This window comes from Choloepus didactylus, chromosome 2, assembly GCF_015220235.1.
Source record: "Choloepus didactylus isolate mChoDid1 chromosome 2, mChoDid1.pri, whole genome shotgun sequence".
Classification (NCBI taxonomy): domain Eukaryota; kingdom Metazoa; phylum Chordata; class Mammalia; order Pilosa; family Megalonychidae; genus Choloepus; species Choloepus didactylus.
In genome coordinates this window covers 7,206,072-7,220,235 of record NC_051308.1, presented here as the reverse complement: position 1 = coordinate 7,220,235, position 14,164 = coordinate 7,206,072, and the positions used below count along the sequence as shown (strand labels likewise).

Sequence of the window (14,164 nt, the reverse complement as noted above, 5' to 3'; positions counted from 1 at the left end):
GTTCTGCTTCACTTGTATTAAAGCATTCAATATAAAGGATAAAAGGGTTTAGAATTTTGTCTAATTTTTTAGAAAAGTAGTTCCAAAAAGAGACCTAACTTAACACCAATGCAACACAAACAAGCCTCTGAAAGAGCAAGTTATTGAGAAAACTAAAAATACTATGCTATGATGTAAACTTGAGGGAAAAAAAGGCCTGAAAATAGGATCTAGGAAAATGAAGCTAGCTATAGGAAAAAGAGCTCCAAGTATACTTGCAGCAATGAAAACAAGACTTCAGCTTACTGTTTAACTCCAAGACAAAAAAGCAAGTCTGTCCAAACAAAAAAACAAGTTTGTTTTTTCTGCACACGATTGCGTTTTTGAAGAAACTAATAGTTGGTGAGCCTCTGCTCAATGTGTCAGGCACTTTATTAGGTAGAACACTCATTTTCTAATCTGACAAGCCACGGTTTGATCTTTGCTCAAATACTTACAACTTATGAGACCTTGGGAAGTTATTTAAATCTGTGGCTTAGGTTTCTATTTATTATAATAGATAATAAAATAATACCAACCTCACAGGATTGTCATGAGGATTAAATTATATTATGCAGACAGTAATTATTCCTGTTCCTGACACGTGGTGCATGTACATTAATGGTTAGCTAATATCATCAATAATAATAAAAAAATGTAACCCTGCAGATTAGCTAGTAAGAAACAAGTCTTCTTGGGATCTCTACCAACTGTTAAAGCCAGTATTGGAAATCTAAAGGTAATAAATTTCGTGCCCTTCAAAAAAGCATTCCAATATTGTTCATCTTCCCCTGTTTCTTTTCTTCAATTGGTTACATGGAGAACAGAAAACTTACATCATAGATGCAAGATATTTCAAGGCTGAAGTGACCTTAGAACCAAGGGGGAGCAAACTGCTTTCAATGCAAACAACAAATTCAACTGGAAGTCCCTATCTGGAATGATGGAACAAAAAGGAGCCTGGAGTGCTCTGATGAGAAGGATTCAGAGATTAATTCTAAGAGGGGCAGGAAAACAAAATAGTGATAGTTGCCTATGGGGAAGAGGCACACAAGATAGGACAATCAAGTATGCATGCCTGTCACTGATATCCAAGTGTAAAAGCCTCATTAAAAGTGAGGCCAAGAACACATGGTTCAAAGTCCCAAGGACCAGGTTTCTCCCAAACTACTGATCTCTGTGCACAAGCTCACCAGATTATCTGAAGCATCTAAAATCTTCCATACAATATGAAGTTGGCTCATTAGCACAATTTTACTCCTTGATATACTACACGTTTTACAAATAATCCAGAATTATTTGTAATACAAGGCAGAGTAATGCTAAGTAATAAAAGGAGTCTGTTTAAAAAGTAGGAAAGTAAGTAGAGGGGGATAAAAATGTCTGAGGAAAGCTCTGCTAGAATAAAACACTTATCTGCATTAGTTTTTTTATGTGCAACTCACATCTAAGAAGTCCTACTAATAACATCACTTCTAGTTTCTGATAAATTTAACTCTTGCAATTTTGTCCCAGAAATTCCTCCTATAATCAAAATATTTAATTACATGACAAAGAGTAAGTTTTCTTTGAGGTATCTTATGAAATAGTTTCACGTTTATCAAAACTACTTCCAACAAAACCATCTCATATGCTTTCTTCCATCCTTTTCTTGCTATTGTAATTCTTTTTAAGGTTAATGCTTGGGTTTAAATCATCTTTGATAATGGACTTCTCTTTACTCATCCTTCAACACCAACTGCCACGATTAAGCGTATTCTTTGTTGAGACATTAAAAATAATTTTATATCATTAAAATGATTTTTATCACTTTTAAGAATCTCAAGTGTGTGGTAGGTTTGTATGGTCTATTAAATATATATATATTTAATATACATATTTAATATGTCTAAAGTAGAGGTATGTGGGGATTTTTAAAAGCCATAAACACCCACAGAGATATGTATGAATGTGCATATTTATATATGTGTATTACCACAGGAGACTCTGTATTAGTAAATCTATGATGCTCCTCCAACCCCCAAATATTTGCAGAGCTCCACAGGTGATTCTGTTATACATTTTCTGGTTGAGAACCACAGATATGTATATTTCAAATTGTTTTCAATATGTGCGCCCTTATTTTAAGATATCTCATCATCCTTAAAGCAAACAATCTGAGGTCATTAATTTTAAATTCTAGTTCCAGAAAGTTTTACTGGATTAAGATATTTTGTTTTAAACCTCCCATTAAAAAATGTAATAATCTGGGTTTGTTTTTTTCAGCAGGAGTGGAAAATAAAATTTTTAGTACCTACAACATAAGTCATAGTTTAAAAGGCGTTTTATATAAAATCATAGCATGAGCAATTACAGAAATATTTATAATTCTTTGTCACACTGCAGTTGTGTAACACTCAATATTTATGATTACTTATGATGATTTACGGTCACTTTACTTGCTCTCCCTCCATATTAGGTAAAATATTTATTTTTAAAGAGGAAAATATTAATATCTTGTTTCTTTAAAGAGTTAAAAGCCATTAAAACATTTCATTAATATAGCACCAAATAAAGTAATCATGAAGGCACATAAGGTGTAACAAAAGTATTTTTAATTGAATATTAAAATTTTCTTGTTCATTAAAACTTGTGCCCACCTAAAATATATACTGTGAGAAAAACATCAAAATGTTCTCTAACTCAATGAGTATGGGAAGTTTACATGAGTACTAAATTTATGCTGAATACAATTACACTGATTAACAGTAAAATTCAAACTCCTGAATTCAGATTCTTGTTGAACTGAATGTCAATTTCAATAATACCATTATTTCTTTGATTCTACAACACTTTTACATTTTAATACATCTCTGAGTCAGAGATGTGTCTTACAATCACTGGCATGTCATATAAGAAGCATTTTCTATTTCTAAATGGTGCTTCCTATAATTGATTGCATGTTTGCGTCAATGAAATATGGTATTTATATTAAAAAATGATTTTTCAAATTAAAAGAAACTTTCTTTTTAAGTGTAAGAAAACTGTCCCTACCTCTAAAACAACCCTAATGGTGTGGTTCCATAAGTTATAATCTTTTACAATAAGTTTAATGAGGCAATTAAATCCCCAGGATAAAAGAAATTGCCATGGTAAGAACATAATAGGTTAAACAATGAATACTTTTACCAATTAAATACCATATGAAGTCATTTCCAGAGTTCTGAATGAAAAATTTTATACTATTTCCATCGTCTATTACAAATCTTTCAAAGTTCTTGTCCATTTTATATATTGAGATAGAACTAGAATAAAGGGCATTCTATGGAGCTATAATACGATGCAGCTAAAAACTACTTTGCTGTAAAATAAGCTTCTATCTACAATACAAAAGATCAAAGCACAGTGTATGCACCTAGGCTACGAACAGATGTCATTATTTAACAAAGTATTAAAGACAGAAAAAAACATTTCAAAATTATTCAGTCCACTAACACATTACAAAAAGTCAAACCACCCTAACATGTCACAAATTAAAACATTGTGATACAGTGTCTAATGTAACTACTGCCTGCAGCACTTCCAAACATTTTATTAAAGTGGTTAGGCTACTCCTTGCATATTTCCAAATGCTAGCCTTCTAGTGACAGAACTGTTATCAAAAGCATCAAGAGTGCTCTGTCCTATGTCTAACTTATCAAAGACAATTAACTTTTCTCCTTTCCATCTTTAAAAACAAAAAACAAAACAAAACAAAATGGTGCATGCAAATAGTTTGGAGAATTCAGTATGAGGATGAATAATATCCTTTCACTTAAACACTACTAAAAAAAAAAAAAAAAGGCCAAGCACACAATTTTTTTTAACCTCTTTTAAGAGAGTATCTTCACACATTTCTAAGCTGGGTTTCTAGGTACAGTCCTGGCAACTGGATTAGGTAATCTTTATCACTAGGAGCTCAAACCGGTGCAACATTTGAACATACTTTGTTTTCAAGTTTGCACAAAAAGCCCAAAAATGATAAAAAGTTGGGGATTAAAAAATAAAGTCACTGAAACAAAATCTCATTTTTTATTGCTACTTAATTCAAATGAATGATCACAGTTTTAGCAATGATATTAAAATGCAACTAAAATACTTTCAGAGAAATTTCTGCCAATATAATTTCCTAAAAAATTAGAAGTCTAATTTTTCCTGGAAATTAAAATTTTGTACCAATGAATGTTTTTCTCATTACCCTAAAGAAAAGATCTGAAACCAACTCAAATTATTGATTAACTTAAAGATAAACACTGAATTTCTACTGTCATCCACTTTTTAAACAACAAAATAAATATTATACTATCCTTATTCAATGCTTGTTGGAAGAAAAGCCTTTTGGCCAGGAATATTAAAGCTCTTATAGTTCTCTAGGTCATCAGAAGTAGGCAAAACAATAACATTTTGAATAGCTGGTGTATTCTATCATTTTTTTGAAGGTTTGACAAATGCAGCTTAGGAATTTTAAATAGAGCAAATGATGCATTGTTGGAAATGCATAGGAAGCAAAATGACAATTTATAGAACCAAATGAAAGCCTTCCAGTAGAACTAAAAACACCAGTGGTTTTGTATATACATATGTCGAAACAAAAGAGCCAAAAATGAAAATTAAAAGCAAAAACAAACAAGAAATCAACCCCAAATCTTTCTGCTCCTCGGTTTACCTAAGAAGCGAATCTGAGAAGTTTTACCCAGAGCCTACAAAACAAAGGATTGGACCCTTTGTTCCTGGTATACAAATTAATGTTTTTAAATCTACTACTACTAATACCACCACCACCACTGTACATTTTGTGCAATTAATTTTGCACTTCAGAAATGCACTTCACGCAACTGACCAGTAAGTACTTTAGTGCTAACACTATCTATACACATCAGCTAATACAGTATAAAACAAAACAATGCAAACATTTAATTGAAATGTGGCTTCATGATAAATCTGGCTTCATGTTTAACTACATTAATAAAGAACTGCCAAATCTCCAATGAATTTTTTTACAGTATTTCTTATTTTAGCTCCATAAAAGCTAAGAGTTAAGAATATAAGCCATGCTAATTAGCCACATTTCTCTTAATTTTCTACCAGTTTTTAAAGACTATTTTATTTTATACTATTTCCTCTGTATGTGCATAAAGACAGACATACAGAGAAACAAAAATCTACATATGACTTATACAGTAAATACACATGCATATTACATATGTACCAATGAGACTGCATGATATTTATATCAAAGTACATGCTTTTTTGACTGGTTCTTCACTATTGTTACAAGAGTAACATAAATCTTTTGCAACAACTAAAAAGATGCTAACGATCCAGGGTTTTAAGAATTTGTAGGTTAAAAAAAATACAATTCCTAGAACACTGTTATCAAACAAATAAGTTTTATTGGCATCTAAAAACAAAATTCACCCAACATTGAAAGGTATTTTAATATTTACGTTGTTTTCTTTTTTACTCACTGCAGTATGAGGAACAAATCACAAACACTTACTTTGGAAAAACAGAGACCATAGTGTAGATTTTACAAAATCACTTCTTAAAATCTCTGTATTGTGCTCCTCAAATGTCTAGAGCCAGTCTCTGCATAAAATATCACAGCTTTGTCTATTACCTTAAAATTCTGCAGCAGCCTAAACACATGGATAAGATATACCACCACTTGCTGTTTTGAAATATATCTATTACCATATCCAACCTAATGGTAGTATCTAAAAAATTCTTTCTTCCATAGGAAGTCTCCGACAAGCTGTTATTCATTTCCTTGAAGTTAAAAGAATCTGGGGGCAACATTTATATTTTATCAGAAAAATAAAAAAATGCTTACCTACCATGTTCATATTAAGAACAATGTCTATACAAGTCAGTTGTACAATGATTTTAAGAGAAAGGTGAACATGAACATCAGATTAACTTAATTCTGGCAGACAAAAGTGAACAACTATGGTCCAGTCAGCCATTAATCTATTACAGAGATGACAACTTTACAAAAGGTATCTTTTACCTACTGAGTGATGATTATGTCCCCTCAGTTTCTGTGCTTTCTACCACTGGTTCACTTTCTATATCAGCAACTGTGTCACTCTTCTCCTTGTTTATCTCACTGGAAGGTGTCAGTTTGTCATAAAGTTCAGGATCATTTTTTACTTGTAAAGGCGGTGGCTGACCATGTCTCTCTGTATTTTCACCATTAACTTGAGGCACATTATCACCTTTTCGTTGAGAAGTGGCCCCTTCAAAATAATCAAAAACCCGGGCATGAGGAGGGGGGATCCAGGTGTTCTGAATTCTATCTCGTCCAAGACGATTTCCATTAATTTCTCGGCAGAAATCAAAATCTCTGTCATCCCTATCCCTTTGCCTCTCCCAGGGTCTTCTGCGGTCATCAAAATCTCTGTGGACTTCTTGTCCAAAGCCTCTATTCCAAGGACCACTTCTGGGATCAAATCTGTAGTTTCCAGACCGAAATCTACCTCTTTCTTCATGTAAGCCTTTTGGACCAGCAAAGACAGGTAGAACTCGATGCTCTCTCTCATCAAAATCTCCTCTATGCCCCCAGGGTTTCTCTGCATTAAAGCCAAAGTGGTCTCTTCGACCAAGATGATCTATACCTGGCCTCACAAGATTCTCTCTTATATCTACAGGAGGTCTTCCAAAGTGATCTCTAGCATCTAATGGAGGCCTTCCAGGACCTTCTCTTGGATCAATAGGCCGCCCAACCACATCCCTAACATCCAGCGGGGGAGGTCTACCAATGCTTTCTCTGGTTTCTATGGGAGGAAACCGGTAATCTCTATCTCCTTCCTGTTGAATGTTATCATTCCCAAGTGGTAGCCTTTTTTCTGGATTAGTAACATTGTCAATACTTGGTCTTCCAGGGGCTAAAAAAGGTCTTTCTGGCGGACTGAAAATATCTCCTGGAGGAAAAGGGCCACGGGGTGGTGGATGAAGAGCTGAATCAAGTACTGATGGGGGAGGGATTCCTCGCTGGGGTGGAATTCCAGGCTGTATTAAAGGAAACCGTGGTCCAGGTGCCTGTGGTATTAGTCCTGGACGAATGTCTAACATTGGCATGGCAGGCATCCTTTGACTAGAGATATTTAAAGGGGGCAAGCTTTGAGGCCCAGCTGGTGGCTGTGTTCCCAAAAGTCCAGAAGTATTTGGAACATTTGGTGGCTGTACTCCTATGAGTCCAGAATTGTTAGGCAGATTTGGAGGTAGTACTCCCAAAAGTCCAGTACTACCCGACACACTTGGTGGCTGCATTGCCAAAATTCCAGAGTTATTCAGAATATTTGGTGGCTGAACTCCGATAATCCCAGAACTACTGGAAACATTAGCAGGCCGAACTCCAAGAATTTCAGAATTACTTGATACATTTGGTCTTTGGACTCCCAGAATTCCAGAGTTGTTTGTCACATTTGGAGGATGTCCTCCTAAAATTGCAGAACTACTTGAAATATCATTTGGGATTACTAAAATGGAAAGAGAAGGAATAAACTAGTAAATATTCACAAAACAGCCATCATTCTGGGATGACAAAAACTACATTAAATATTATTAATGCTATAACTTCCAACAGTTAGCTTAGAGTTAACCAGCTACTTTCATGCCCTAGGAGTCAAGGTGTACTAGGCACTAAATGAAAATCAAAGCTAAAATTATTAATATCATGTAGAGAGAAATTTAAATATTAAAATGTAAGTCTCACTTCAATACTTTACATGAAATCTTTTAACTTCACAAAAATGTCAGGTTTATATGTATTTAACAAAAGCCTTTCTAAAGCACATACAATTCTTAATACACTAACAGTGGTGCCTTAAAAAAAAAAAAAGGACTTACTACTTCTAGCCATAGCTAGATAAAACCTGGTAGAAGTTCCTGGTAAAAGTAAGTTATTCACACCTAATACTTGCTCTTTTTATTTTCCTGTGAGTATACAGATTTTGTGCAATCTCGTTTTGGCAACACCACAATAAAGGCCAAAACAAAAACAAAAACAGGGGCCTTAATAGAAAGGTGTCAAAAACTATACATTATGCGGAACAGAACGCAAAAAACAAAAACAAAAACAAAAACAAAAACCACAAACTTTTTAATAGAAATTTTAGAAGACAGTGATCTCTTAAAAAAAAAAAATCACATTTCAACATTTACCCATCGAATTAGTTACAAATGCATGCCACTCTAGAATTAAACATCAATATAGAAAAGTTGTGCTTAAGGTATAGCTACATAGTTCTGGGGAATTTTTTAAGTAAGTAATTAATTCTTCTTTTTTTTTTTTTTTTACCTGATCTGGTGCTTTCACCAGAGGAAATCTGGTGGTCTGTAAGATGAGGTCCTTTTTCTTCAGGCTCTCCTTGTTTAGTTGGAGGATTAAAAACATTTCCAGCTGGCAGAGTAGAAGTAGCAAGACTGCTGGCCACAGAACCACCTGGTAAAACAAGGCTACCAAAACCAACATCTTTCACAGTTTCTGGAGTCATGGATAACGGCGGCTGCACTAAAGCTGTTTAAAAAGGGGAAAAATACATTTCAGACTTAGTTAATCAATTCATGTGCTAAGTTAAAATATTTGACTATGGCCAACTCAGGCCTAGTCAAAGTTTTAAATGTTCTTATCCTCTCCCCAATTGATTGGTAAGACTGCTCAGTTAACATGATGTACATGAATTCTTTTCTGATCCCTCTTCTTCATTTACAATGAAAACTAACTTCTGGCAGCCTTAGGTACTTCATTTAATGGCACCTCTGTATTAGCTAGCACCTTACATAATAATTGATCCTCAAAATGACAAATGACTCATCATGAAGGGGCTAAATTATATTTAGAAAGCTTTATTCTTTAAAAACAGGGAGAAACAATGCTTTTTAGAAATATTTTCATCAAAATGGTTTAGTAAAGTAAGGACCAGCACTTAAAAAGTTCTAGTAATCAGAAAAATCGTTATTTTTGAGGGACGCCAGAAAGTGATGATCTAAATACACAGACATGATAAGCACAGACTAAAGAGAGTATGTACGAAAATGACAATCTGCCTAATCCCTCTCAAACTACAATATACTAGAGTCTTTATATTTACTCACTAGCCTTGGTCAAACAAGTTTAGAGGTTCCTAAGATCAGAGGGGGTTAGGTGGACTACAAACATAAAGCTATAAACATTCCATTTTAAAGAATGGGTAGAAAAATCCCTAAGTGTGAATGTGTGTATGTATTTATATATAAATTGTTAAAAAAACAGAATATACAGTGTGAATAGATCTCAATAAAACCTGCAGATTCAAAAAAATTCAAATATTTAAAATGTAATAGTGAAACTAAGCCGACTTACAATTATGCCTAGGAATCACCCCTAGAGAACCTCTTTTGTTGCTCAGATGTGGCCTCTCTCTCTAAGCCAAACTCTGCAAATAACCTCACTACCCTCCCTCCTACATGGGACATGACTCCCAGGCATGTAAGTCTGCCTAGCAACGTGGTACATGACTCCCAGGGATGAGCCTGGTCCTGGCACTGTTGGATTGAGAATGCCTTTCTTGACCAAAAGAAGGAAAAGAAATGAAACAAAATAAAGTTTCAGTGGCTAAGACATTTCAAATAAGAGTTGAGAGATCATTCTGGAGGTTACTCCTACGCAAGCTTCAGCCAGATATTGCAAACTGCCACGTATGCCAAGCCCCAATCAACAGTATTCCTGAAAACCCTAAAGAACACCCTGGGCTCTATCTAAGACTCTATAAAAGTTTTACTTAGTAAGTTTATTTTTTCAGAAACTTAAGCCCTCCAAATTGTTCCTATGACAGATAAGCACTGAGACGCAGAGGTACCAGTCTCTCCAAGGACATCATCCAGGTTCATTCCTCTACCCCGTAAGTCCGACACCCCTTTCCAGCACGAAGAAGTTAAAATGGTCATTGCCCAGATATTCCTGAAGACTGAGAAAAAGATGAAATGAAGGAGAAGGTGTAACTGAGAAATTAGGATTTAGAAAATGATTATGACTACTGAATCATTACACGGGTATTTCTTTTTAGTTGCTAGTATACTGAAATAGCCAGAAGGAAATACCTGAAAGTGTTGAACTGTAATCCAGTAGCTTTGATCTCTTTGATAATGATTATATAACTATATAACTTTCATCTTGTGACCGTGTGACTGTAAAAACTTTGTGACTGACACCCCTCCCATCCAGATGAGTAATAAAATAAAGACTAGCATGGAAAAAAAAAAAAAAAAAAAAAACAGAACTAAAAAAATACAAAGTTACAATTACACTTTTTAGTCCAATTGTTCACTTAGACCACTCAAGTCATTTACTGGGGGATTTTAGGAAGTTTTATTCTCACTTTTAATTGTAGATAACCTGGACAAACTATTTGTATATATCACATGAGACCATGTCTGGGAATAACGAGAATTAAATGACAGTGTATGCCAATTAGGAGAGCACTTGTCACACACGGTTTTCGTCTTTCTCCATTAACTGATTCCAGATTTTCCAAAATGAATAAACTGAGAAGAAATAACTGGGAGGTAGGGTCTATGAGGAGCCTCTATAAAAAGTATATTCAGAAATAGCTTCTAAATACTCTAATTTTCAGAAAGAATAAATAATTCTAATTAACCACAAGAACAAAAAAGAAGGATCCTATTGCTGTCTAAACAATCAAGAAGAGGAAGGAGTTTAAGAATATAAGGAAGATGAATTAGATTATCAAAAGTTAAGCTCTCTATCACACACACTCTCTTCATGGTAAGATGTGCTTTTTATTAGGCTTGTTTACATTATGGAAGGTTTGTTCCGAAGTCCTGAAAATTACTATAAAGAGTAGATTAAACTGCCCTTTCCCCTATGTGCGATCAGACACCCAGGGGAGTGAATATCCCCGGCAACATGGAATATGACTCCCGGGGAAGAATGTAGACCCGGCATTGTGGGATGGAGAACATCTTCTTGACCAAAAGGGGGATGTGAAAGGAAATGAAATAAGCTTCAGTGGCAGAGAGATTCCAAAAGGAGCCAGAGGTCACTCTGGTGGGCACTCTTATGCACAATACAGACAACCCTTATTAGGTTCTAATGAATTGGGGTAGCTGGTGGTAGATACCTGAAACTACCAAACTACAACCCAGAACCCATGAATCTTGAAGACAATTGTATAAAAATGTAGCTTATGAGGGGTGACAATGGGACTGGGAAAGCCATAAGGACCACACTCCCCTTTGTCTAGTTTATTGATGGATGAGTAGAAAAACAGGGGAAGGAAACAAACAAACAAACAAACAGACAAAGGTACCCAGTGTTCTTGTTTACTTTAATTGCTCGTTTTTACTTTAATTATTATTCTTGTTATTTTTGTGTGTGTGGTAATGAAGGTGTCAGGGATTGATTTTGGCGATGAATGTACAACTATGTAATGGTACTGTACGATTTGTTTTGTATGACTGCATGGTATGTGAATACATCTCAATAAAATGAATATTAGAAAAAAAAAGAGATTAAACAGAAGGAAAAAATGAATAAACTGGTGTGTTTAGCATTTCTGAAATGTCCTAAAATAGGAAAAAGGAAATAGAAATAAAAAGGCTAAGCATGTCTGCAATATTTACTTCCGAGTTGATATGCATTCCTTCTAAAATGTCTACTCTAGTGAAGAAAGTATCAATGTCAAAACCAGGCAGGCTGTGTTGTATATTCCATGAAAATGTAAAACAAAAATAACTCACATAAATGCAGTTGGTGCCACAACCATCTAAAGAAAATTATTATTTCAGGTGACCTTGGAAAGCAGCAATTTACAGAATATTGAGTATACATCCTTAGTGAATATATATTCTGAAGACAAGAAAGGAGCAGAGAGATCTTAGTTTTATCTTCTTCTTTTATGCTCCAGTTTTATCTTCTCATTGGTAGTAATATTAATCTTACTACTTTCAAAATATTGTGCATGTAATTACATATTGTAAGCAGGCAAATAAGTAGTCATGTTTGCAGTATATAAGAACAGAGAGAAGTATAAAAATCAAAGTAGCTAGGTAAAAATCTTGTGATGTTAAATTTATTTTGGAAATAGTATGTAGTCATTTTTTTTTTTTCTTTTCAAAATATGTTCTTTTCTAGCCTTGTCCACTGAAACTTCCTAGACTCAATGAAAACCCAAAGTAAAATGAGAATCAAGTACCCAGGTGATAGCCTTGAAATACTATACCCTATTTGGAATAATAGCTTGATTTTCAGATTAGAACAGGAAACACACAACATAACCTGGCACATACTGGGTCACAAAACTGTGAAGTTCTTAAAAACTAATGTAGTCATGCCAAAAGGTTAGAGAAGCAACATGAACAGCCTTCTACTTCCACAGATGGAACAATTTGAAGCTCAAAAAGAAAAATGAACACAACCTGACTGAAAGTACAAGTCCAATAAGAAATACTAACAAAAATGAAGAAAGAGGAGAAGGGAGAGGAGAAAGAAAAATAAAATAGATATTATCTCTTTAATGATCCAATAATCATTGGGTATCACTGGAAATACCTACAGCACTACCTCATTACTACAAAAAATGGCAATTAAAAAGAAAAAATTTAACCATCTAACCTGGCTTTCCTGTACAAACTGTACTTCAAGGTAGGTTGAAGTACCACCAGTTGGTAAGAGAACATTCTTCCTTATAGAAAACTTCTAGCATATGAATGTGGAATAAGTTACAGAATTAGAAAAATCACCATTTTGCTACTAATGAAAAGATTCAAGCAATAAATGATTAATGGATAAAACCACGGGATGAAGACTTGAAAGGAAACTTTTTAAATGACCAGATTCCACCACCTGAACACTCTGATCTATTAAAAGTGGGACAAGAAGGCATTGCGTGGCTCCTGATGTGATGTAATACCAAGTCCACAGCACCCCACATGTTAAGTATTTTTGTTACAAAACTTGACCCTGAATGCAAATAAGCCTTTGGTGTTAACTTCCATTTTATAGGAAATTCAACAAATAGAGGAACAAATTCAATACCACAAAGAAGCAAAAACACCAAATCCATTATATGGCACATTGCTGACAGAACTGTACTGTTTCTTCAAGTCGAAAACATGAAGTATTAAAAAAAAGGGAAAGGGGATTTGGGCAGTACTGCTCTAGATTAAGACATTTAATAAACAAAACAAATGAAATAATTAAATATAAGTGGGGATCTTCTTTGACCAAGTAAACCAATTACAAAAAGACATTTTTGAGAAAAACAGGCAAAAATGAATATGGACTGGGTGACAAAGGATAATGTTAATTATTTAGAAAATGTAACAAAAAAGTGAACTGGTCTGAAAACTTTCATATTAAAAAATTAAATCATAAGAATGAGGATGGACATACTAACATTAATATGAATAAAGAATATTCTAAAATTTGAAAACTCACATGTTGGTACTACTGGTGCAATGGTAGGGGGTGGAACAACAGGTGGTGGAACTGGAGGCGGCATGAAACCTACGTGGGGAAAAAAACACCATAAAATAAACAGCATAGGAAAAATTACTTTTAATCAAAGATTAAATATAGAGCCACTGTTCAATTCAATTAGAAAATAGTAGCTTAAAATAAAGGGATAACAAAGATTTGTGATTTTCTTAACAAATGAATGATAGACCATGAATTTTTAGTTTCTGTTATATAGTATTTCAAAATTCATTTATAGACCATCTGAAAAAAATCTAATCTTCAAATCACAAACAGAGAAAATATTCTGACGAGTAATTTTCACCTTGAATTGTCAGAATGATAAAATTCTTGTTAAAATCTATGGTAATCTCAAATTATGTATCAAACCATCATTTTAAAATCTTGTCACATGACAAATAAATTTACTTTTTAATCTTCTTGACAGTTTTTAAGAAATGCTGTCCAATGCCTAAGAACTAAAATTACAGAAATCAAAGTACCTCCTTACTTATAACTTGTAACTCATGGAGTTCAAAGAAAAATAAAAACTTTTGAAAAAAACAATGTAATCATCCAATCCCTTGTATCTCTCCTTCATCTTCAAAACTTCCATTATATGTAAACTAAAAATTTTATCTCTATTTTATATTTAACTGACAGGTGATC

At 34.0% G+C, this 14,164-nt stretch overlaps 1 protein-coding gene across 9 annotated transcripts in view; it reads right to left on the bottom strand.

Moving 5' to 3' along the window:
* The window catches only part of SCAF8 (SR-related CTD associated factor 8), a 337,204-nt gene that overhangs the window by 218,660 nt on the left and 104,380 nt on the right, over positions 1–14,164 (bottom strand). For 5 of the 9 annotated variants that reach the window (XM_037820116.1, XM_037820145.1, XM_037820154.1 and 2 more), the window contains 3 exons: positions 13,478–13,546; positions 8,339–8,557; positions 5,406–7,517 (listed from right to left, as the gene is read on the bottom strand). In XM_037820116.1, the coding sequence (XP_037676044.1) occupies positions 6,061–7,517; positions 8,339–8,557; positions 13,478–13,546 (1,745 nt within the window). In that variant the 3' untranslated portion in view covers positions 5,406–6,060. Of the gene's footprint in view, positions 1–5,405; positions 7,518–8,338; positions 8,558–9,779; positions 9,987–13,477; positions 13,547–14,164 lie in introns of those variants that run through there. The other 4 variants (XR_005214393.1, XM_037820137.1, XM_037820123.1 and 1 more) reach the window with 2 other exon arrangements.